This window comes from Austrofundulus limnaeus, unplaced genomic scaffold (genome assembly GCF_001266775.1).
Source record: "Austrofundulus limnaeus strain Quisiro unplaced genomic scaffold, Austrofundulus_limnaeus-1.0 Scaffold560, whole genome shotgun sequence".
Lineage (NCBI taxonomy): Eukaryota > Metazoa > Chordata > Actinopteri > Cyprinodontiformes > Rivulidae > Austrofundulus > Austrofundulus limnaeus.
Genome location: NW_013952962.1, coordinates 172,875 through 198,582, shown reverse-complemented (window position 1 = coordinate 198,582; position 25,708 = coordinate 172,875). Strand labels below are relative to the sequence as shown.

Sequence of the window (25,708 nt, the reverse complement as noted above, 5' to 3'; positions counted from 1 at the left end):
GGGTGAATGAGGGAGGCAGCTGGAAGGGATTACTGTGCAGTTTCATGAGCAGCACAATTACAAACATACCAAGTGTTAACTTGGCTGTGTAGCATAACACCAATGATGATGCGTCGGCTCCGGAACGGGCCTTCAGTTTTATTTATTTATTTATTTATTTTTCTGTTCGTACGAACCAACGTGTGCGCGGAATGTTTAAGAGGCGCTCGCAGCTGCACATACTTCCTCTCCGCAGGTAAATTAAAGGCTCCTCTGCATCAGCCGGTACAGTTGTCGTAAACAAAAAGCTCCTCTCGTGTGACCAAAAAAAAAAAAAAACGGTTTGTTGTCATTTTGAAAAGGAGATCCGGTTGCCGAGCCACGGCGCTGAGGCCAGACCGAGACAGGGTGACCTTGTCTACGGCGAAATCTGACACAGGTTTTCACATGCTGGGTGGGGGATTTTCTTTTTTTTTTTTTTCTTTTTCCTCCCCGTCCTCTGTCTTGTTATCTCGTGCAGGAGGTGGCTAATTGCTCCGATGTTACAGATTACATTTAGAGTGCGGCTCTTATTGTGCGCCGTGCAGTCAGACAGAAAAACAGACACGCCTGAACTGTGTGCAGTTTGTTTTTTTAATCTCGCTTCGGTTAAACCGAAGACAGTTTCGTAAAGTTAGAGAACGTGTCAATTATTTTACTTTAACCCATCAGTTCATCTTTGTTCTCTCTACATGCGGAGGACGACGAGGCTCATCGGAGAAACACAAAGCGCTCAGGATTGCGTGTTAGCGGGCGCCTGAATGGCACCAGGCCTAACGAGAGCCCGGCAGGGACCCCGAGGTGGGCCTGGCACCTGCAGTCTGCCTCTCAGGGCTGAAGCATGCACGTCAAGTTCTATGGATTGTTTGTAAATGACAGATTTTCTCTCATTTTGCAGGTATACGGTCGTATAGGGCCAACTTTATTTTACTTCTCAGAGCCTGTAGGATGTAAAACAAACCAATAAATAAGATTAAATAACCGTATCCCAACGCAAAAACAAAGCGTAAAGTTTTTCTCTAGTTTATCTGAGTTTATTTGTATTTTAACAAATCAGCATCAACCTAATTCATTTAATTTCTGCACCAAGTCCCAATAAACGTCGTCTCAGGGCGCTGTAGACAAATCAGTCAGTCTAAAGAAGCCAACAGATTGTGTTGCATCACTTCATCACAGTCTCATCCTGAGAAGCACATTGGTGACAGCGGAGAGGACAAACTCCCCCTTAACAGTAAGAAACCTCCAGCAGAACCAGAACCAGGACAGGCAGCCATCGGCCTCTACGGGCTGGCTTTGAGAGGACAGGAAAGCAGGACAGATACAGAATGATTGGTCAAGGGGTGGTTTCTATGGCTGAGTTGTGATTTCTATTGTCCAGGTGTGTTTTTTATTTTTGGTTGAGCTGTGGTTTTTATGGTCCTGGTGTAGTTTTTGTGGTTGGGTCATGGTTTCTATGGTCAAGTTGTGGTTTCTATGGTCCATGTGTGGTTTATTTGGTCGAGTTATAGTTTCTATGGTCCAGGCGTGATTTTTGTGGTCGGGTCGTGGTTTCTATGGTCCAAGTGTGGCTTCTTTGGTCCAGTTGTGGCTTGTATAGTCCAATGATCCAGGTGTATTTTATTTGGTCGAGTTGTAGTTTCTATGGTTGAGTCATTCTTTCTATGGTCACGTGTGGTTTCTTTGGTCAAGTTATGGTTTCTATGGTCCAGGCGTGTTTTTTTTGGGTTGGGTTGTGGTTTCTTTGGTCAAGTTATGGGTTCTGTGGTCCAGGCGTTTTTTTTTTTTTTTTTGGTCAAGTTTTGGCTTCTATTGTCCAGCTGTTGTTTATTTGGTTGATTTGTAATTTCTTTGGTCCAGGCGTGGTTTTTGTGGTTGGGTCGTGGTTTCTATGGTCCTAGTGTGGCGTCTTTGGTCCAGGTGTGGTTTATTTGGTCGAGGTGTGGTTTCTATGGTTGAGTCATGCTTTCTATGGTTAAGTTATGGTTTCTATGGTCCAAGTGTGATTTATTTGGTCAAGTTGTATTTTCTTTTGTCCAGGTGTAGTTTCTGTGGTTGAGTTGTGGTTCCTATGGTCTGGGTGTGGCTCGTATGGTCCAGGTGTAATTTTCTCTTAAAATAACTCTTAAAGATGGCTGCTACAGCTAATCAATCTTAGTTTGGTAAAATTTGCAGATCTCAAGCTCAGATTTGTTGTRGTAGTAGCTGTGCAGATYATGGAAACCAGACCTGGCGAGTTTACACCGAACACAGAGCCCTGTGGAATTAAAGTTGGAACCGCGGACATCTCGCAGGAAAAACGCCTCTTTGTTAAGCAAACACGCAGCTACTTCACCGTGTTTTATTTTGGGCTGCAACCAGTCGACATTTCAACATGGCCTTGCTCTAATTTCCTCTGCTTTTCTTCACCTCCATTTTTTTTTTTTTTTGCACAAACTTATCCCACCTTTTTCCCTTTCAAAATAAGAGTTTGCTTTGGCCGGTTTAATTTCCGTGGAGGTGTGATGGCCAGCCATTCACTCTTGTTTTGACAGAGACTTTATTGCAGCTGTAGGGGTGCGAGGCCCACACCTCTGGAGTCTTCGCCCTCCACCTCAGAACTGAAAGAAGCAGCAACACAGCTGCAGCTGCTGACCCACCCCACCACCACCCCCCACCTCCCCTCCATTGGAGCATCTTCATCTGGTCTCCATATGACTCCAACCCTGAAACACACACACACATATATCCCATAAAACATTAAAAGGTGTGACATTTCATTCTGTAACGACGCTACGCACGCACTCTGCAATGTTGCCCTGATCTGTGGAGCCCGACTCCTGCTGGGACCACACGTTTAATAGTGTAGATCTTAAAAATGTGAGTTCTTTTTTTAACTTAAGAGGTTAAACAAACACTGAAATAGTTGTGTTTTAAAGGAAAACTAATTATTGCTTCAGAGTATGAGCTGCACAAACACTTGAGCATTTTTAGAATATCTGCAACTTTCGAGACAATTTAGTCTCAGTAACATTAATATTGACATTTAATTTGGTGGCGTTTTTCTGCTTAAGGTGTATTTATTGATGTCCCGCTAACACGTTTATAGTTTAGCACCGCCAAAAGGTTTTAACCARTGGTGGGCACTAGTCCCCTAAAGCGCAAATGCGCTAATTGCGRACCTAAATTTCTCCTTTGCACTTTAGGGGTTTTACTAATTTCTTAAAATGATGTGCGGATCTGCGTTTTCTAAATTTAGAATTGATTAGCGCTAATTTGAAATGTTTCACATTCAAACGTCAATTTCGTCTAAAGCAAAGAGAAAGAGCCGTCTAAGTCYCACTACGTTTTGTAGCCACATAATTCATTAAAACTTCGTCATGATTTTCTTGAACAAWRAAGGGGAAAGCCGTCTCTACTTAACACAATGGAGCTCCACTGTGTGGAAACAGCGACCCCTCAGTCTGCATTGTGTTCACGGAGCTTTATACTCTTACTTCTCATTCTTATCGGTGACGGTTTTCTCTTAGTAGAGACTGTTCCCACAGTTCTTTGTGTGACAGAAAGCTATYATAATTTCTTCACTGGGTGACAATCCACCTGCGGTTCTGATCTGCAGAACCACACTCAGCTGTGCAGTTTGTGCCTCCTCTCCGAGGGACACCGCGGCATTAAATAAATAAATAATAGTAAAGAAAGAAACATGGAGCAGTTTAAATTCACGCTCTTATTTTGAAAAGAACGGCGTTGCTGTCCTTCGTCCTGTAGCCTACCCAGAATGCATCGTTTCAGTTTTACAACAGTTTAAAATTATTAATATGTCTGCATGTTTTCTTACTGAAGCCCTGCTGTAAACATTAGAAAATGATCAAGAAGCAGCAGAACTGGCAATCCACAACTATTTTTTGTTTACTACCATGATTTAAAAGTTTGTTTCCATGAATCACCTCCCCATTCTGCGATGACTTGAGCCAATCTGTCAAAGAAAATAATATTACTGCTAGATGGTAGTGAAGTGCTGACTTTTCTCTTACCTGAATGTTTTCTGGTAAACGGAGATTATGTTGCTCTTTAAATTAGCTTCCGCTAAGTTTTATTTAGCATATGTGCTTTAGAACTTTGCAGACCTAAATAAATTGACTAGCGATTCAGAAATTSTGCAACTAAAATTTGAATTAGTGTTGCCCACCACTGGTTTTAACTAAGTCAATTTTGCAAATAATGTCCTTATAATTTGATCCGCTAGTAGCCAAAACAAACATGTATTAAGTACTAACAAACTGAAATAGAACATTAACTCCTTCCGACTGTTAGCAAAATATCTCTTGAACCATATCCATTTTCTTGAAGCTTCCTGAAAATGATCACTGTACGAACATCTAGCTTGATTGCTTTTGGAGCCAAGCCAATTCAAGATAGCCCCCATAGCTACCTGATTTTAGCAAACACATACATTGCTATAATTCAGCCACTTTTACAGATACGGAGCTAAAAGTTAGCCTGGTTGTAGCCGAGAGTCGTTCACAAGTCGTACTCWGARAATGACTTCTCTTTGACGTCTCGTGAGATTTCAGACGYCGTTTACTTTCCAGGTTTGACCAAAACGTTTTAAAAGTCAGGCATGAAAGGTGGTGAGCCATTTGTACTGTTATAAGAGATTTTAGGCTTTTAACTTGGACTGTTTTAAACGTTTTCAAGATTTATATTAGTTAGAGAATCATTAGCTGTTTCAACTACTAAACAAAAGACACTTTGTAATAACTGATTACAAAATAAAAGCTTGCTCTACATGTTTTTGTGTCTCTTATCAGTTTAAACTTTAATAAAAAAAAAACATTTCACTCCATCAAATAGTCTGTTTTGTTTTAAAGACTGCTGAGTTCCTCCTGGCCGGTGGAGTTTGTCCGACAGCAGGGGGTTAACAGCAGGAGAGTTATTTGCTTCTTGGACACGGTGGCCTCGCCTGCCGGATGCAAGTTTGACTCAAGGGCAAAATCCAGAGTGAAAGCCTCTCATGTTTTTGACTGGATGCCAACTCTGTTCTCCCTGCAGCTCACCGGCTCTCCCTCCCCGTCACTCTCAGCCCCCCCACCCCACTCCACCCCCTCCTCGTGATTTACTCCCTGTTTCTTTACACTCCATTCCTCCTCTGATCCTCTCCCCGCAACAAAATCTGAACCAACTCGAAGCAGGTCTGTCGTCCCTCTGCAGGCCTCATGTAAAGTTATGTCATCTCTAAAGAGGAATGCACGACGCAAAAACTCTACTGTGGTGATTATAAATCTTATTTTGTGGGATTTAAAGGAAATGAAACAACAAAATGAAGTATGTTTACTGTGGAACGTGACTCTAAATAAAAGAGAAAAGACCAAAAATGCACTGGTGACCATTTCATCTGAAAGCTGTTATTAATTAATTCTAGGCTTCAGATGTAATTTTAGCCATTTAGTCTGTTTAAGGATAACCAGCAGTGTGAACTCAACACTGAACATGGAGCAGAAAAAACAGAGAGCTCAAAAAAGAATAATATAGATATCCTTTAAAGGTGAACAAGACCAAGCAGCTTCATGTTCCTCTGACCACAGCTGACAACATTATTTAAAAAAATAGAGGGTTCAATGCACTGTAGCCAACCTCCCAGGATGTGGACGCAAGAGCAAATGCACTTGATCAGAGTCAATAAATCTCCCCAAAAAAACATTTAAGCCAAACTTCGAAGTCACGTTTAAGTCACTTTCTAATCCTATTAAAATAAATAAATAAATAAATAAATAAATAAATAAATAAATAAATAAATAAGGGGTTCACTGGACTGTAGACAACCTCCCAAGATGTGGACGCAAGTGCTAATGCAACCCCAGTTTGATCAGAGTAAAGAAATAAAATAAAAAAATATTTGAGCCAAACTTCGAAGTAACGTTTTAAGTCACTTTCTAATCCTATTTGGGTCCAAGAAAGAAGAACCATAAATAAGTAAATAGGGGGTTCGTGAGACTGTAGACAACCTCCCAAGATGCGGACGCAAGAGCTAATGCAACCCCAGTTTGATCAGAGTAAAGAAATAAAATAAAAAAAAACATTTGAGCCAAACTTTGAGGTACTGTTTACGTCACTTTTTAATCCTACTGGGGTCCAAGAAAGAAGACCCGTAACTAAGTAAATGGGGGTTCAATGCACTGTAGCCAACCTCCCAGTATGTGGACGCAAGAGCAAATGCAACCCCAGCTTGATCAGAATCAAGAAATCTTCCAAAAACCATGAGTTGAACTTCAATTTACTTCACTTTCTGATCGCATTTTGAATCATATTCATCAGTCCAAGAAAGAAGAACCAGAAAGATTTCAAGCAGCTTTATGTTCTTCTGATAGTTGACAAATTATAAAAAGTAGACGGTTCATGGGACTGTAGCCAATCTCCCAGGATGTGGACGCAAGAGCAAATGCAACCCCAGCTTGATCAGAATCAAGAAATTGTTTACGTCACTTTCTGATCACATTTTGAATCATACTGGAATCTAAAAAAGACCCATGAGGGCTCCACTGTCTGCAGAAAAATTAAAAAAAAAAAAGAAATTCAGACAGGAAATCACTAAAATGCACCCTGACCCAGAGCCCTAACATTTCTGTGACTGATGAAATCAAACTGGAGCTTTTTAGTCACATCAGTTATTTTCTGATCATTGTTGAAAACACATTCATTTGCGTGCGTGCATATATTTATTGTGTGTTTTTTTAACTTATTTGCCCAATTTAAAAAAGGTAGTTATTAGTCTGCAATGTGTGGCATTTAGTAAACAACATTCCTGACAGTAACTCAGACATTTCAAGAGCTTTTTTAAAAATGAGGTCATTCTCTTAAAGAGTTGGAGGTTATGGGAACTAGTGAATTCTGGTGTTTTTCTTGATAAGAGACAGTAATATGTAGTATTTTTTTTAATATAAACACAACAGTGGTCATGGTGAGCTCCTCAGCTGGGCAGTGTCGTGAAGCAAACACCAGCAACGTGACTGCTTTATGACACAACGCTCACAAATGCATCACACACCCAACCACAACAAACCATCGCTGTTTGAATGGTTGCAAATGAGACGTCATTCTAAATATGAGAAGKATGCTTCGTGTTGAATGGAAGGCAACAAAAACATTTCACTTCTCACGTGTTTGTGATAAATAAATGCATATCACCTGCCGCTTTTCACTGTAGTTTTAAACAGATCATCTWATAATGAGAGGTGATGGAGTTTTAGTTCGTAAATAATGTTTTGCACACTCTCGGCAACTACCACACCAACTTTAGCTTAGCTAAACAGAAACAGAAATAAATAAAAATTAGCAAAATATCAATAWATTAGCATTATTAGTTTAATAAAACAACAAAATTATCCTAAAATGTTTGACAAGAATRTTAAAAACATGTCTATACAAATGATGTCTAATCCACGATTAGTTGTAACATTAGACGTTATTTGATAAACATATTTTAACTGTAAAACAAAGACTAAAAAATACTGTGGGATGTTTAGTTTTTATCATTTTTAAAAAAAAATTGGTTCAATATCTGTAAAACTGAACAAACACTACTGTAGATATTAACTACTTATTATTCAGGGTGAACCAGGCCAAGACCTTTCTGTTGTAAATTATTTTATCAGAAGATAGGAGCCAAACTTTAGCTGCTGGATTTCGCAAACTGTCCAAAAAAATGGGGAAAACTCAGAGTTCTTCTTGAATTTTGAGTGAGGTTTTGGTAAATCTGAGGTGGCCCGTCTCCGAGTCGGTATGACTCATTGTAGCTTCTGAGGATTGCAGACTGACAGGTTAGGAAACCACATGCAGCGAATGCCTTCAGGCGGGGAACAAAGTCAACTCATGTCTCCTCGGGGCAAACCACTTACTCCAGCAGACAGCCTGCTACTTCGTCACACACCAACAAAAACCTTACTTTTTCAAATAARATCTCATGTCTGACTGTGCACGGATCGCCCCGTATGTTCACCATCGGTTATATTTCCTCCTGATCCGAGTGGAGAAACAACAGCGGGTCTGATCTTGGTGCAGCCGCGAGTCGTGTTCAGGCTAAGAATAGACACCTGGATTGCGGGGGCATCCGTTTGTAAACAGCTCAGTGCGGGTCAAAGTGAAGTTGGCCAAGAATGTGCTTGAGGAGCAACGCTCCAAGGAGAAGATTCCCAACATTCCTGGGTGGTTAAGGAGACGCACCGGCCTTCACAGATAGGAAGTCGTCTGTCATTAGGGGGTAATCACTTCTTCAGGAGGATTGCAATTCCTGGAATGATTACTGTTGTTATCGGCAGTGAAACTTGGCACACGCAGAACTGTTGATTTCTTGGGAATTTTTTTCCTCTAGACCAGGGATCTGCAACCTTTCCTACTGGAAAATTGTTTTTTGTCCTGAAATTCTATCTGCAGAAGTAGCCGTTCTTGTTATCAGCCTAAATTTAAACATTCTTCAGGTTTGTTTCATTTATGGTTGAAAAATAAGCAGTGTAATTTCTTTTAATGTTAAATACCAATGTTGAAGAAAAAACGGCGGGTTATATATTTTTACTTTATACTCCAAAATCGAGAGAATGGTCAGTCTTATCGTAAGTTGATTGCCGTCATTTTCAGACCCTTTAAGGGAGAGCTGGTTAAAGATCTTTTTAATTACAGGCACCTAGCTGTAGATAAATAAATACTAGCTAACAACTTTTGCATTTCTTTGATTAACTAACTGTAGACTGTATTTTTTATTAACATAGCCAGTGGTGGGCACAGCTAACCAAAAAAGCTGCTAGCTCCACTGATGCTAAACTGCTTAGTGAGAGGGCGCTAATGCTAACCATTAGCCGATTAGCAAGACTGACGCAAACCTGTTGTTAGTTATCTATTGGTTTATTTTGAAAGTGGAAGGGATCATTTCTGGCAAATCGGCCAGTCCAAACCAGACTTGTAGCTCTGTCTAACTTGTGATGCTTCTAGTTTAGCCCTTTCAGAATAAAAGCATTTTTGAACGTTAAATGTTATTTTATTTATCTTTGATGCTCTTAGTTTGAAGTTAGCTGCTAAAGATGCTACATGCTACCACACACAATATTTGATAGCTTTCATTTATTTCGGGATAAATGGCCTAAAAATAGAAGTTTTTACATTTGTGAATTKTTTTAGTGAAATTAGTGGAAGCTAATCAGTCCGCTAACAGTTTCCAAAGTTAGCAAAAAAGTTAATCCGCTAAATGCGAAGCTACGCTATTAGCCGGTTAGAGGAACTGTGCCCTCCACTGAATATAGTAATTTCTTTATTAAAAACGACTTATCTCGCATCACTGTTTTAGTTATTTATTGTGACTGCCTGGTTAGGTAGTTATAAACGTTAGCTGACTAGTTTTACATTTCTTTAATTGACGTCAACTGATGGGTTGTCTATAGATTGAAACCGTTTCCTGGGGCTTCTGTTGCTTTCATGAATCCATTTGTATCTTTGATGGTGAGGAACTTAACCATTTATAGAGTTTTAAAAGGACATACAATAACCGTACATTTTTAGTTTAAAAAAATCACCAAAAAGTACGCAGACACGGTCTAGAACCGTCCGTGGTCGACGGCAYCTTTTTAACCACCGGCGTGTCCCGCAGATGTGAGGGATGTACCGAAGCATCGTTGTTGACTTAAAGCTCGTTGGCGTTGTTTACCTGGGGGGCATTTCTAATGACTCGTGCGTAATGATGCCTGTCGTGTCGGTGGTGCGGTGAGGTGGATGCAAGCCGTCRTGCAGACCCATGTTAAAACAACAGAGCATTTTTTTGAAGCACACGTTATCTGTGATGGTTGTGATGGTTATCTGTGATGGTCTCTCATGCCGCTCATCTGCTGGTTTTTTTTTATTCTGCAGTTGATTCAGGACCTTTCTTTCACCTCCACAAAGTTTTCAGTTTTATGTGGACTGATTCATCGCTCCCCCTRTTACCTCGTCGTCGTCTAACTCCACGACACCACCGCTACCCATGGATCCTCGAGAGCAGGAAGTGTATCTTGTTAAGTGATGGATGAGCTCTTGCCGAGAGGAAAGAAAAAGGAAAAAAGCCTCTTTTTTTTTTTTTTTGCCCCTGCAGGGCAGTTAGACGAGTTTAGCAGTCTCAAACCCGAGGGTCGGTTCTGCTCACTGGAAGCACCTCGGCACCYGAGTGCCTGAAAACTGCAGGCTGTTTGCAGAGAAATTAAAGCTCCCAAACCAGAAAACTGGACGTAGACGTCAAAGATCTGTGCTCAGGGCGACCGTCTGCGTTTCTATGAGTTTTTGTCGGCGAGCAGGGCAGCGACTCACCGTGTGAGCTTGTTTKTTTTTTTTTTAAGGGGGTCAGCAGGTTTGTGCTGGCATGCAGCCGCCAGATACTTCCAGTGGGGGCAGCTCAGGAAGTGTCCCTGGCACGTCCTCTGAATAATGCAACGCTCCACTGCTACTGCTTCAACCTGCTGGGATAAACAGGCCGAAGTCTCCGCCTCACCTCCGGCACACAGTTCTGCACCCGTGATGTCCGTTCACCTGCAACAGTACCCAGAACCAAAAACACTGTGATCTGTGTTTAAAGCCACGGCCTCGCTCTTGACATCTCTGCCTTAAAGTTGCGTGACAAAATAATGTATAATTAGGCCACAGAGCAGTGAAATAAAAAAAATGAACGGATTCTCTTCCACGATTCGCACCAGTGTCCGTCGTGTCTGTGTTGTTCTTACCGAACAGTAGCTGCTGATGTTTGTTTTTAGTAATATTCTGATGTTCGTGCACAGGAAAACTATAAATCACCACAGATGAGGAAAAGCAGAATCATAAATAAATTGTTTTTCCACAGATGTTGCTGGAATAAATTTTTTTTATTGTTTTTCCTCAAAACAAACCATTCAGTACCAAATTACAAACACGAATATTAAAACATACCATTTCAAACCCCCTAATAAAACATCTATAAAACCAAAAACATCCCTGAACAAAGTCCAAAACCTTAAAGCGCCTGTGACGTGCACATCTTTAAAAGACAAAAAGTCAAATAAAACATCTGTGTATTTAGGAAACCTGGCATAATAAACACAATTTCACCCATTTTGTCACCGTTTTTTATTTGGCTCTGCCAAGTGAAACAGGAAGTGACATCAAAGGGAACCACTGATGTCACTTCAATAAGCAGAAACCTGATGGGAGCCAACAGGGGTGACTAAAAACTGATTCTACTATAGACTATAAATTTACAAAACATATATTCTGGTATTATATAATTTAGTAGGTAAACAGATTGTTGTTTTTCCTTTTTTTAAGCCACTTCAGTAGAAAACAGAACTGAATATTAGTTTCTTCATCATCAGTGACTGTTTTTCTTGTTGTTTTGTTTTAGACTTTATGAAATTGTGGCTTAGAATAAGGAAAAAGAAGAATTTATTATTATTTTTTTAAGACGCCTCAGAGAAGGCTGGGATTAAGTAAGTTTTTTACTTCTTCCCATTCCTTTACAAATGTGTTAATTTTGTTATCATTTTTTCTTTTGTTTTGTATGCATGTTTGAAATAAACGAACTAAAACCACTTTAATAAGGGCAACTCTGGTCTTTGTTTATTAAAACGACATTCTGTTGTTAGTTATCGCAGCAATGCTTTGTTTACATTCAGACATTCCCCTTTGACATCACTTCCTGTTACAACACGCATGAATATCTCAACAATCGTTCATCGCAGTGACATGAAATCTTTTCTGCAATAAGTTGGTGATTTGTTTCCAAAATTGCGTTCATATTTATTATTTAAAAAATGATGTCACAGGTACTTTAATCTCGCCTTGTAGCAGCAGGAAGGAAGCAGTTTTATTACGACTGTTCTGCACCCCGAGCCTCTAAACAACCATCCAGATAGACTGAAACCCACGGAACAACCATGGATTTAATGGATGTTTACATTGAATTTAGCCTGCTTGAACCAAAAACCCAATGATCTGCAGCAAGCTGTCAGAAATCACCCACCACTCCTCCCACAGCTAGTCACAGCCTGGCTGAAGACAGGAAGTGGAGACGGGTCATATCTGTCTGTCTGTGCTTGAGAGGCGCCTGTCATCCTATGAAGTCTGACAAGYGAGACAGCGGCGGCTTCAGGGCCTCGGAGGCTGTTTTGGGGTGACGGAGGAGCGATCTGTAGGAAGTGGAGGTTTTATCAGAAAACGTCTGACTGCCACAAGTGGAAAACTTTATTTTTTCTTAAGCCACTTCAGTAGAAAACAGTAATGAATATTAGTTTCTTCATCATCAGTGACTTTTTTAATACTATAATAACGAAGAAAAAGGAGAAATATAATGGAAAAGATTGAAAGMGAGATTAGAATGTATGTGAAATATACACYAAGAAAACACAAGACAACACAGCCGACATTTGTCTGCACACCTGCCAAAATGGAAAAAAAACAAAACACAAGTGGAAAACTTAAATTTCACAAGCGTTCGGTTTGTTTTGAGATCAAGCTTTCGGTTTCTAGATCTTCATCAAGCACTAAAGAGGTCAGCGGTCAAAGTTTGTGTTTTTCTCTCCSGCAGGCTCTGATGCGTCCAGGTCGCCTCGATCGAATCGTCTACGTGCCTCTGCCGGACGCCGCCACCCGACTGGAGATATTTTCCCTCCAGTTCCGTAGCATGCCCGTGGCGGACGACGTGTCCGTCGATGATCTGGTGACCCGGACCAACAAGTACTCTGGAGCAGAGGTAAGATAAATTTACTAGGGCTGCAACAATACATGTACCCTTATCGAACCATTCAATACATACTTGTATCGATCAATACAGATTTTTAAAACTTATTTTATCAACTTGTCTTCTGAAGATGCTCTGTGTTGAAGGATCAGTGGATCTGTGTTCGACTACTCCACCTAGGCTGCATTGTCGARCWCAGATCCACTGATGAACTTGCTGTTTCAGCAACATTTAATTTAAAAACTGAACTTTTGAGGTTAAACAAATGTTCATAATTAATTTAAATAAATTACAAGTTAAAAGGGCATGGACATTTCTCTTTTTTGTCTCGAAAAAATATTGAACCGTGAGACTAAAGTATCGAACTGAACCGAATCVTGAATTTTCTGTATCGTTGCASCCCTAAAATTTACCTGCATTTGTCTGTGTTAGTAAAATATCTTGTGCAATATTCATTTAGCACCTGCCTCCTAAGAGAAAGATGGAGTGATAAAGACCAGTCCGTCTTTAGGCTCCCTCATAAATCACAGATAGATCCGACCATGTCCCGCTCAGACATGAGTTTCCAGACATTAGGCGAGCATTGCGTAACCATCCTCATCAATCTTACCCTGATAATACATCTGTTTGTTGTTCAATCCTGCAATCAGATGGTCACACTAACCAAACRGTTTATCTTTTTCATGTGTTGACTTTTTCGGCTCTGTTGCTACCTCACTCCACGGCACAAAGGTGCATCTTTGTGAGGCTTTGACCCATCTGTGGCGGGCAGAAGTTGTTGTTTTTTTTAGCAAAATATCACAGGAATCACTTAAAGATTTGATTAAAACTGTTGGAAAGAAATCTAAGGATGGGCATCTACAACTGATTTAACTTTTGAATTGAATTTCAAGATGGCCACCGCAGAAAACTGACCTTAGACAACACAAAAACAGCTTGAACTCAGCCAAATTTACAAGTTTTGACCAAAATAATGTTGAATCCATTTTTCACAACATAAAAAAAATCACTCAAGTAAGTTTAAAACATTTACTTTGATTCTTTTTTGGTAAGAGAAAGTGTCTTTTAAGAAAAGACMGACTGATGAACAGGAAAGAGAGAGAGAACTGCGGCGTTTTCCTGTCACCCAGCTCCTCGTGATCTGGCTGTGGACAGAGAAGCATCGTACAAACGCTTCTTTGTGTGAAAGATWTGTTTCTCTGCTTCTGTCTCCCGCGTGATTCACTCTGTCCCCCACAAATAAACTGCTACTGTTTCCCAAATTCTAAGAAACAGGCCACAGTTTGGAACAAAATGATTCATGATTGAGATAAAATAAATTCTTCACATTGAGGAATTTTTATTTTCTGTCTGTGCAGAGCTTCAGAATGTACGTAGACTGTCAGAGTTTTAGTTTTTTTTTAAAGAAAGATAATGTCTGTATCTTTTTGTTGTTGTTTTTTGTGTCCGATTCTTTCTGTTTGACTTCTTTAAGTACAGCTTTGCACAAWAACACATTGTATTGTTTTATTTTTTTTAAATCTGCCATTTTTTTACAATCAGAAGAATTTATAATTTGTGGAGTTCATTACCACCCACACTTTCTTTTGCCGTCATCTTAGTTTTATTAGATTGTTCAGCTCCAGACATTTTTTATCTGGATTTATTCCAGCATCTTGACCAGGTCAGTGTTGCAGGTTCAAGTCCTGGTTGCGTCAAGGAGGGTATCCGGTGGAAAAACAAGCCAAATATTTCATGCAGGTCGACTAAAGTTTGTGACTCCTGAAGAAGGAAGCTAAACACCTACAGTTCCACTGTCTTCACCAGGACTGGTTGGTTGGTTGGTTACCATAACTCTTTAGTTTGGTCATTGGTTTAGTGCTTGTTTAGTTGGTTGGCTGTTTTGTTTCTTTGTTGACACATTGGTCAGTTGACTTGTTGGTTGGCTCAAAGGTTAGTTAACTAGTTGGTTGGGTCATTGGTTAGTTGACTCGTCATTTGTCACATCGATTTAGGGGGTTGGTTAGTTGGCTGGTTGGCTCATTTGTTGGTTGGCTCATTGGTCAGGTGACTTGTTGGTTGGGTCACTGGTTAGTTGACTCGTCATTTGGCTCATTGGTTAGTTAACTAATTGATTGTTTCACTGGTTAGTTGACTAGTCGTTTGGCTCATTGGTTAGTTTAGTTGGTTTGGTCATTGGTTAGTTAACTCATTATTTGGCTCACTGGTTAGCTGACTCGTCGTTTGGCTCATTTGTTAGTTAACTAGTTAGTTGTGTCACTGGTTACTTGACTCGTTTTTTTGTCTCAGTTAGTTGACTCTTCATCTGGCTCATTGGTTGGTTAACTAGTTGTTTGGGTGATTGATTAGTTGACTCGTCATTTGGCTCATTGGTAGGTTAAGTAGTTGGTTTGGTCAATGGTTAGTTAACTCATCATTTGGCTCACTGGTTAGCTGACTCGTCGTTTCGCTCAATTGTTAGTTAATCTTTCTTTATTCTATCTCACCCTGTCCTGTTTTGAGCTGCTGTAATATGCAAATTTCCCCACTGTGGGATCAATAAAGTTTTATCTTATCTTATCTTATCTTATCTTATCTGATCTTATCTTATCTTATCTTATCTTATCTTATCTTATCTTATTTTATCTTAATTAGTTAGTTATGTCACTGGTTAGTTGACTCATCATTTGGCTGGTTAGTTAACTAGATGGTTGGGTTTTTGGTTAGTTGACTTGTCATTTGGCTCATTGGTTAGTTGACTTGTCATTTGGCTCATTTGTTAGCTAACTAGTTAGTTGTGTTACTGGTTACTTGACTCGTTGTTGGGCTCCGTTAGTTGACTCATCATTTGGCTCAATGGTTAGTTAACTAGTTGGTTGGGTCATTGGTTAGTTGACTCATCATTTGGCTCATTGGTAAGTTAACTCTTCACTTGGCTCTTTGGTTAATTAGCTAGTTGATTGGCTCATTGGTAAGTTCACTTGTCATTTGGCTCTTTGGTTAGTTAGCTAGTTGGTTGGCTCATTGGTTAGTTAACGAGTTGGTTGGTTCACTGGTTAGTGGTTGGTTAGTTGCCTGACGTTTTTGTTTGTTAGTCGGTTTATTGGTTAAGTGKTTGGTTAGTTAGATATCTGTCTCATTTCTTAGCTCATTACATATTTAACCTGTTTATAAGGTTGTTTGTTGATTTATTGGCTCGTTGCTTTGTATACGTGTCTTTCAGATAAATTATATTTGTCTAAACTAGTTGTGCAAAATAACTGAGTTAAATGTTAAAACAGATTGGTTGTGAAGCATGTATTTTCGTGCCAGTGGGTTTTGGTTTTAAAACAGTTTAACTGATTAAAACATGTCTTGGTAAGAGGCGGACTGGTGTACGTGGCCCCATGGTCTTGCTCTTGTGGACCTGTGAACACATGAACGAACGCTACAGGGCCAACCTGCTGGACAGTTCAGTTTAAATTATAGATTTAATGTCCCTCAAAGGTTTTATCCAAACTTTGTGAAAATGAGTAACTAAAATTCTCTTCTAACTTGATCAGGACAGCCAAGAGTTATTGGTTACCTTTAAGGCCTTCTCATATCCTGTATATACAAACTCTGTCCCTGTTCCGACTGAGAAACCCCCACCCTGAACGGGGCCTAAAGTAGCCCTACACCTGGGGGAGGTATGCAGCGAGAAACCAATCCCGAGCTATCGGGTGTTGTGTTTGACATCAGGGTTTTCAACTCAAAGGCACACCTCGGTCCCACCGATGAGAATCCACAGGTAACGCTGCGTCTCACCTGTGTGGGTGTTATATTTTACATGCCAGCGCTAAAGATCAAATTAGATTAGATGAAACTTTAAACTCCCCGATCGCCGAGGGGGAAGTTTGAGAGAAAACAGGATACAGATAACAAAACAACTTGGCTCTGGAGATAAAGCCGTGTTTACAGGAATTAGGCCTCAGAGGACAAATAAAACAAACAAGCAAGTAAATAAACAAGCATATCTGTAAACACGTGTGACTGGTTGCACTTTTACTTCAGAAAGTCACCTCATTGTTTGTGCAAAATACTGGAGAAAAAACAGCAAAATACTGGAGAAAACTGCACTCCACTCTCAGACTGCAGGTTTACTTGTGGTTCCTGGAGTTTCTAAAAGTAGAATGGAAGGCAGAGCTTTCAGTTATCAGCTCCTCTCTTGTGGAACCAACTTCCAGTTTCTGTCCRTGAGGCTGACACTCTCTACTTTTAAGATTAGACTGAAGACTTTCCTTTTTGATAAATCCTATAGTTAGACTTAGGTTTCCTGACTTATTCTTCATTTCTGCTCTGTGACATTTGCTCTATTAGGAAAGTATGGAACAATAAGACGTTTAATATTTGATGGAGCTTGGTTGTTAAGAGCTTTGTATGTTGGAAGTAATATTTTAAAATCTCTTCTAAATTTGACCGTGGAGAGAAGCTAAAACTGGAGAAATATGATCTCTCCTTCCAACTCTCATTAGAACTCTAGCAGCAGCATTTTGGATTAACTGAAGACCATATATTAATTATATTTTCTATATATATTAATTATATTAATTTTTTGACTAACATCGGACCAAATATTGCTATCTGATTGGGACAACCCTACTTTTGTCGTCATCATTGCAGCATGTCTTCACAACAGTTTAAGTCTTTGTACCTGTAAAGCTGTACAAGAGTGCATAACATCAGTTAGTAGTTCCAAAATCAATAAGTTCATATGAGAACATCAAAAATTACCAACTAAGAAAATTGTAAAATGATGTTTCAAAAGGTTTCTGGTCGTAACACGAATAAAACCAATGGAAACCTAAAATGTGTGGCAATATTTTAGTTTCTAAGATGTGAGGAGGGCATTCATATAAAGCTAGATATTAGAACATGAGAGTCCTCAGAGTAAGGTTTCGACTTTTATTGCATTCTTGGCATTTCAGACTCGTTTGAAAGAGGGATTTAAGGGGGGTGGGCGGCTGGGAGTGTCACTCAGAAGGACGCGGTTGTTGTCGGCTCGCAGTGAGAAGCTTGTTAAAAATCACCTGCCCTGGAGTGACATCTGGTTTCCCTCCAACCTCACCTTTCCGCCAACCCCCGCCTCCACCCAGGACGCGTCTTCAGCACTTGAAAATCGCTCCCGGCTCTCTTTCCTCACCTCTGCCATCACTCTTCAAAACAGAAGTAACATTTGATACTGTAACCACCATGTTGGAAGAAGACTTGCCCAAACTTTATTATTTTTTTTTTCTGCTTTTTGCTGTTTTAAATCAAGTCCTAACAAGCAAAAAACCCCGGGGAATTATTGCACCGTTAGATAAACGAAGTCTTTCCCAACCATTTTGCCCCTCTCAGCTTTCAACAATTATTTTTTTAATATCAAAACATCAAGACAATTTGCTGTGTCATACTGTAGGGACAAAAATAATTTTTAATTTGTGAAAAGTTGTGGGAATCTAGTCATTGAAAATTGAAACTGCAGTAAATTCTATTTAATATTAACACATTACCTGTAAAGCAAGTTTTACTGGTAGACTTTTGTAAGTTTTACTTTAATCTTAATATTGCAAATGTTTTAAAAACACAAGTGATAAGGAGAAAATGTCAGTCAACTTCTAGACGAGGAGGTCACAGATCTCCCCTCGTGGTGCCGGATTGACAAGTGACCTTCGAGAAGCGGAGTACAAAAAAAAAAAACACGACAGTAATGAGCTCTTGGCAGACGTTGACAAGTTGTTGACAAAAAGGAGGAGGAAGAAAAACAAGATTCCTCCAAGCAGCGGGCGGCGGCGAGCAGCGTAGAAGTGGAAGTCGATGTCACGGAGGTGGTGACAACCTGCCTTCGCACCAGATCTCACCGTGTTGCAACATTCGGGAGCTTCAGCCAAAAAAAAAAAGCTGTATCAAAAAATCTTTTTTTGCGGAGTCATGGATGATTCAAGCTGTTTGGTCAGAGATGCACGGCTGACATCTATTCAAACCAATGCAGATGTTTTTTAACCCTTCTTTCACAGCTGGAGCAGCTTTGTTCCAGTGCACGAGCGGATTTTTACAATTTTTAGGGGTTCCTTTAGAGTTCGGGGTTAGTGTGGTAACGCTAACCTGATAACTCTGTTAGGAGCTTGGTGACACAAACCACTTTGAATCAACAAGTCTTTAGCTCGACATCTCCTTKGAGGATTTGTTTTGAGGGGGGTGCATTGTGGGGCTTGGACCTTTTTGTTATAATGACTTGCAGTTCTAGTGGTAGCTAAAACTCTTTTTAAACAGAAGCCTGAGCAGACGTGTAGACTTTGCAGAAGCATGCTTCCACCAATTAAAAACCATAAAAAGAGCCTGAACACAAATAAAGTCTTGTATAAGGACACACACACACACACACACACACAAGTAAAACCTCCCTTACAGAGTGACAAATGGTTTCCTCTTAACACCTGTTGTGGTTGTGGCTGTTCCTCCTCTGGCTCTGTGTTGTCTGTCTGATTTATGAGCTGGTATTTGTTGTTGCAAAGATTTTTATCACCAAGGACACGGGCACACACACACACAGACAAGGAAAAAGAAAAACGCTTCAACCAAGCATGTCACTGTTTGAATTTGTGACGTTACAAAATTTACAAGACCAATATCCGTTATCAGCGAGTCCTCCTCAAGAAAAAAATTAGATATGAAGTTTTTAAATTAGCATGTGTGCTTTTGTGGAATGTGTGTTTTATTTTCTAGACCATTGACAAAGCCAATTGTGGAAAATAGTTTAACAAAAACAGTGAGAAGAGAGCTATTAACGCCTCCCCTCCTGTGTCCCTTTAACACTTCTACCCACAAGCCTTTTGGCTCCTGACTTGGTGGATGTTATGACAGTTGACCCTGCTAAATAAAGGTTAAACAAGAAAACACTTCTTTCTCTGTTCGAGTCATTAATGTTATCGTAGCCCGCACAGTACAGGGGATCAGGTGGCGTTTAGCCCTAGTTTTACATTTTAAATGCATAAAGCCTTCAGTGTGGTTTATGTGTTGAGTACATAGTGAAGACAGATCATATTTTTCCTGGGAAATATGAGCGCTCTAATGTACCCAACATTCTTTTTTTCTAACAAGGTAGGACAACATAATGTGGGTCAAAACAGGCTAGGTTGGATGTTTTATTAATTGGCTTGTTGGTTGGCTCGTTTGTTGGATCATTGATTGAGTGGTTGTTTAGATTGCTGGCTGKTTGGTTGATTGGCTTATTGGCTCACTGTTTGGTTAGTTGGTTCGTTGTTAGCTGTGTGGCTCATTTGTTGGTTGGCTTATTGGATCATAGTAAATTCGGTTAGCTGGTTGGTTGGTTGGTTGATTGGTTGGTTTGTTGGTTGTGTGGCTAGATGGTTGACTTATTTGTTGGATCATTGATTGAGTGGTTTGTTAGATTGCTTGGCTGGTTTGTTGGCTCGTTGGTTTATTGGTCGTCAGCTGTCTTGACTTGTTGGTTGGTTGGTTTGGCTGTGTTGCTCATTTGCTGGTTGGTTTATTGGCACTATAGTCAGTTAACTTGCTGGTTGGGTGACTGGCTGGCTGGTTGATGGTTGACTCGTTCATTGGCTCATTGTTTGTGTTTGCTGTCTGATTGGTTGGTTTTCTGGCTTGCTGACTCATTGGTTGCTCATTGGTTAGTTAACTCATTGGTTGATTTAATGGTTTGTTGGTTGGATGGCTGTCTGTCTTGTTCATTGTTTAGCTTATTGACTCAGTTAACTCCTTGGTTGAGGCATTCATTGGCTCATTGGTTGGTTTTTTTGGCTTGTTGGTTGGTATATATGTTGTCTGTCAGATTGTGGTTTACCTTAGGTCTAAATTATATCTGTCTAAACTGGCTGTAAAATCACATTTTTGTTTTTAAATTTAAGTATTGAATCAGCACTAAAAGTTCAAAAGGTGTTGTTGCATTGTAATACATGTTAATGTCTTATGAAAAATAAAAGTAGTAGTAAGCTTAAACTTAATCTATATTGACATTACCAAAAATGCTCACAAAACCATCCCCGGGTCATTTCAATTCAGCCATGTTTGTTAAATATGTCATCGTCGCCCTTGTAAAATCCATTCAGAACCAAGGACAAATATGCCCCTGAAAATGAGGCCCAGCTGTACCCCACATAACACTCATACATAATCATAACACCATGAGGCCCCAACACAGGTGCTGTCCCACATGGGCTTTTCCAAAACATAAAATGGTTGCAGGTTCTCATCATACAAACACCCGTATCCCTCAAACAGAAGTTATTCAAGAGATTTTAGGCAAGAAGTTTCCACTCACAGCGTTTATGAAAATAAAAAACACTCAGTCAGGAATTAAAAGGTTTACTTATAGAAGAGTCACTTAAGTCATCATAAAATTTAGTAACTTTAGGAAATTCAACATGGAAAAAAAGCTGTAGATGATGGCAAGCTCTAACTGTCATTAGTGGTATTACTAAATAAATAAGACTTATTGTCATCCAAACCACAACGTTTCCACAATGCTTTGCACAGATACTTGTTCACAGATGCCGGCATCGTTTCCTCAAATGATTGGGGCGGCCGATGGGGTGACAGTTTTTAATTTATGGTGGGCAAGGCCACCGTTGGCCACCCTTTGGCTCCACCGTTGCGCCTGGTGGTGGATAAAGTTTCTTCCTCTTCTCACCAAACAAGCAACAATAAAATCTTCTACCCACTTCAATATCTTGTACCAGAAACATTAAGATTTACTTTTATTCCCTGTTCAGTTACAGTCCAGAAAACATAAAAGCTCATTTTTAAACATTCAGTTGTCTGGAAATGTCGCTGATCCTGCTGCATTAAGTCCTGCACACTTAAAAACAAAGAAATATCTTAGTATTTAAACCAAGTAAAGGTTGTGTCATCTGGATTCAGGTCTTCACCTGGTGGGAATGGCTCCCATCCTCTCAGCATCRTCAGTCTTTTCTCCAACATATCTGCTGTGAGCGTGCAAACGTTGTTTCATTCACGGCTCTCATTTGTGCTCATGTTTCCCATCGTGATGCGCCGCCCTCCGTGCCCAGCCTCGCCTCCCTCGTGCTCGCGCCTTGTAATCCTAAATGGGTTTCACATGGAGCTGTGGTCGGGCCTTGTTTCACTTGGCCGAGGCGTGACGCTGCAGACACTTCCTCTCTGAAAACGTTTTATTTCTGGTTGAGTGTTGGGGCTTTGCACCCCCCGTATCCTTTGATTTTTGTGCTTTTTCATTTCCTCTGTGAAAATTGAATACAGCACGTTGCCCCTTCTTTTTTTCCCCCTTTTAAGTGATTTTTTTGTGGGTTATGGACTTATTTTTGTAATTTATATTAAACATATGATCCCCTATAAAAGCTAAATTGTGGCTATAATATTTGACTTTTAAATTTCAGTTCCAAATTTGAAAATTTTAATTTTGTTTTGCTTCTTTTTGTATTTTTCTTTTGAGTCGTTGAGTTTTTCCTTTCAATATTTCCATTTGCCACAAAAAAGCTGCAAATTTTATTTATATTTAACAATTTTGCTGTCAAATTTAGTAAGTTATTAAAATTTCTGCTCTGTTAGTATTTGTTTTTATTGTTTTGTTTCACGTTTTTGGACTGATAAATGATAAAACAAAGAAAATAAGTTATTTCTGTTAGCATCTTCTGCAGTTTAAAGTGTTTAAATGTGTGTGCGTGTACAGAAATAGCTGCAGGTTTTCTGACGCGCGGCTGTTTAAACCCCCAGTTTGTTGCATACTGGTGCGTTTGTGTTTCATGTGGTTCTGTTTGCACGATATGTGGAGTGTTGGAGCGTGTTTTTTTATTTTTTATTTTTGGGGGGTGGGTTGTTGAGGCTCGCTCCTGTAAATGTGGCCGTTTGTGTTCGAGTGAGAGGGGTTGAAGGTGGAGGAGTGGACGCAGCTCGCTGTAGACACAAGAGTGGATTGATGGTGAACGCAGGCTCCAGGTTTAGTGGATTTGCTGCCCGTGGCTCGGCTAACAGGCCCTTCATTAAAGCCGTCTGATTGGCTGACTGAGAGCCTTTTGTTGGAGTAGGAAGTGAAACGTACAGCAGACAGGTTTGACCTGAGAACCAGCAGCTGAAGGGTTTATTTTTGTTATTTTTGTCACGCTGAACAGGTTGTCTCGCTTCCTTCATTGAAAAAAACATAGATTAGATCCTTGAATCCTCTGTGGTTAGTGATGTTTTATCGTTTTATTGGGGTAAATAMGTCTGCTTAAAGTTTAAACATGCCTCGTGGTTTATCTGTGTGCGGAGCTGGGACTTGGGAGCGTAGTCCAGTGAACCAGCAGAGCATAAAGTCTGCTGTTGTGTCCAGAGCTTCAGGTTGTGGCTTCCTATTGGCCGGGCTTCAGCCTCATTCCATAACCCCGTTAAAAAGACTTCACTGTCCAACAAGACCTGCCCTCGGGCCCCAGGCCAGACGCTGCTTCACTTCAATTCTGTGGACGTCTTACCTGTTGTCATTAGCTTCCAGATGAGCTAACGGCTAGTCACGCTACGGCCAAGACAAACAAAAGATTGGTGATACTTAAAACAAAAATTGTAATAAAAACTCACTTTAAGTTAATTTTATAAACCACGTCCAACAAAAATATTAAAATATTCTTACAGGAAGTGAACACTGGCCACACAGGAAGTGACACAATCAGCTGTAGCTGGTTGGGTTAATAAAATAGTCCTCATTAGTCCAGCCTGAGACTAACCATTCTTCTGTTAAATCAGAATTAAACTGTTTTTTTCCAACGCGAAGCAGTTCAAAAAGTTGTCTGCAACAGGTGAGATATTTATTCGTTAGAACCTCTCCGATGAACCTCACTTTATAATTAATTCTAATTAGCATTTCCTGTGTAAATGCAGCKTGAATGCTTAATGCTGAAAAATATTTTCCGGCAAGCTGCAGAAGGAGCTGAAAATGTTTAAAAGCAAAACTGTTAATAAGAGTAAAACTTACAGCTGACTTTTGCTGAAAGTACAAAAACAAAAGTGAAAAATTAGTAGAAAAATAGCAAAACATGTGTCAAGAAAGCTGAACAGAGCAGAAATGTAGCAAAAAACTAGCAAAAATTCATAATTATTCGCAAAAAGTAGTTTAGAAAGCAAAAAAAAAAACTACTAGAAAGTATTTTCAAGAAGTAAAACATAAAGGAAACTCAAAGTAAAAGAATTTACAAAACAAAAACTATAAAAAATGAATATAGCTGAAATTTAGACAGAAGGTAAAACAAGCTGAAACATGTCGAGTTTGTAATSTTGTCCTTTTAWTTTGTGACCTCAAAATTAACAGTGGTCATAATTTCACCTGTTGAAATGAGCAAACAGATGATGAAAGGAGAGTAAAATAGCTAAAACTGCTGAAATTTGCAGAAAATATCTAAAAATGGCTGTAAGAACTGAAATAAACACAAAGAAACATAAAGAGCATGTGTTTGCTGAATTTATTAWAAAACCTGAAATTATCACAAAACGGTCAATTTAGCTGAAAAAACTCACACCGGCTAAGAAGTAGCTAAAAACAGAGAAAACAGCTGAAATTAGCAGAAAGATGCACAAAAAGGTCAGAATGATAGCTAAAATAGCAGTAGAAAGCTAAAATTATCACAAAAAGTAACTTCAACTGGAAAAACCTAAATGTAGCTAAAATGTAGCTAGAAACACAAAACAGCTGAAATTAGCAGAAAGCAGCTGAGAGAATAAAAATGTTAAAATTGGCAAAATTAAATAGCAGAGAAGGTCAGAATGATAGCTTAAAATCAGGAAAAAGCTAAAACCAGCTAAATAGACGCCAAGAAAAGCTGAAGTTAGCACAAAGATGTTTGAAAAARCAGAACAAAGAATGAAAAGTTCAGTAAAGTTTTACGAACATTTTGAAATGTTTTAAGGATGTTAGACTGCTCTGTCCATTTTCAATGAGAAAAGGCTAAAAATCTCAAAAAGTATAAATTGCTGAAATCCCAGAGGTGATAGTCTGAATGTCCTGAAGGAGCCGAACGTTTTGATTTATAAACTGTTGAAACAGAACAAAAACTGCAGAACGGTAGACGTGCCGAAAAACATGCAGAAGAATAAAAAATGCTTGATCAGCGTTCACAGATCTGAGTGGCAAAGTCTCGATTAATAAACTCTTTTTTTTCCCAGACTTTTGATTAATGCCCCCCCCCCTTTTTTTTTTTTTTTTTGCATCGTCATCAAAGCGTCTGTCTGCACCTTTACAGCAGACGTTTGTGAGTCAGCAGGTTTGCTCCTGGAACTGAGAGGCTCTTAACGCCGACTGTTTTTTGTTTGTTTGCTCGGCCTTTTTTACGGCTGGCTCGGCGCCACCGTCAGAACCTGGGAGCCCGCCTCGCCTGGCCTCAGCAGCCGACGCAGTGCAGCAGCTCTCCGTGCGCTTAAGTGACTGCTGACATAATTTATGAAAGGAATGAAAAATAACGTCTGCATTGCAGCGACGCTTAAACACGGAGATCTGCAATTTATTTAGTCTGCCATAAGTCAGACTAACGCACAAAAACCCATCTGATTTCTGTTTGTTTGCAGTTTCCTCCGGTTTTTTTTTCCACGGCAGGAACATCGGGGGCCCTGATGTTGCCTTTTTGGTGGCGTGTTCTGAAAGTGGGGGGGGTATCGAGGTCACGTTAAACTCGTGCCCCTGCAGACCAGCTCAGCCTTTCGTCCTGTTTGCAGCTCTTTTATTTTATTTATTTGTTGATTTTAAAACCCAAACGCTCATCAGGAAGCTCCGACTTGTCGATCGTCCTCAGAGAATTGCTCATAAGCCCCCCCCCCGCCGGGGATGAACGGGAGGGTCTGTGTGCACGCACGTGTCGCATGCTGAACCCGAAGCTGCAAACAGCCGAATAATTACTGGTTTGAATCTGAGGCTCTTTTCAGGCCGATAAGTCGAGCTGCGTGTTTGTCTCTTCCTGTTTGTGGACGTTGCCTTGGAAGCAAACGTCGGACATGTGGCGTCTCGCACTCCGTTTGTAAACATGCGGGGTGGGGGGG

General features: G+C 40.0%; 1 protein-coding gene across 1 annotated transcript in view; it reads left to right on the top strand.

Moving 5' to 3' along the window:
• LOC106530799 (spermatogenesis-associated protein 5) overlaps positions 1–25,708 on the top strand; it is a gene marked incomplete at its 5' end in the record, with an annotated part of 96,741 nt that overhangs the window by 67,753 nt on the left and 3,280 nt on the right. The window contains 1 exon segment of the mRNA XM_014026508.1: positions 12,563–12,727. Coding sequence (XP_013881962.1) covers positions 12,563–12,727 — 165 coding nt within the window.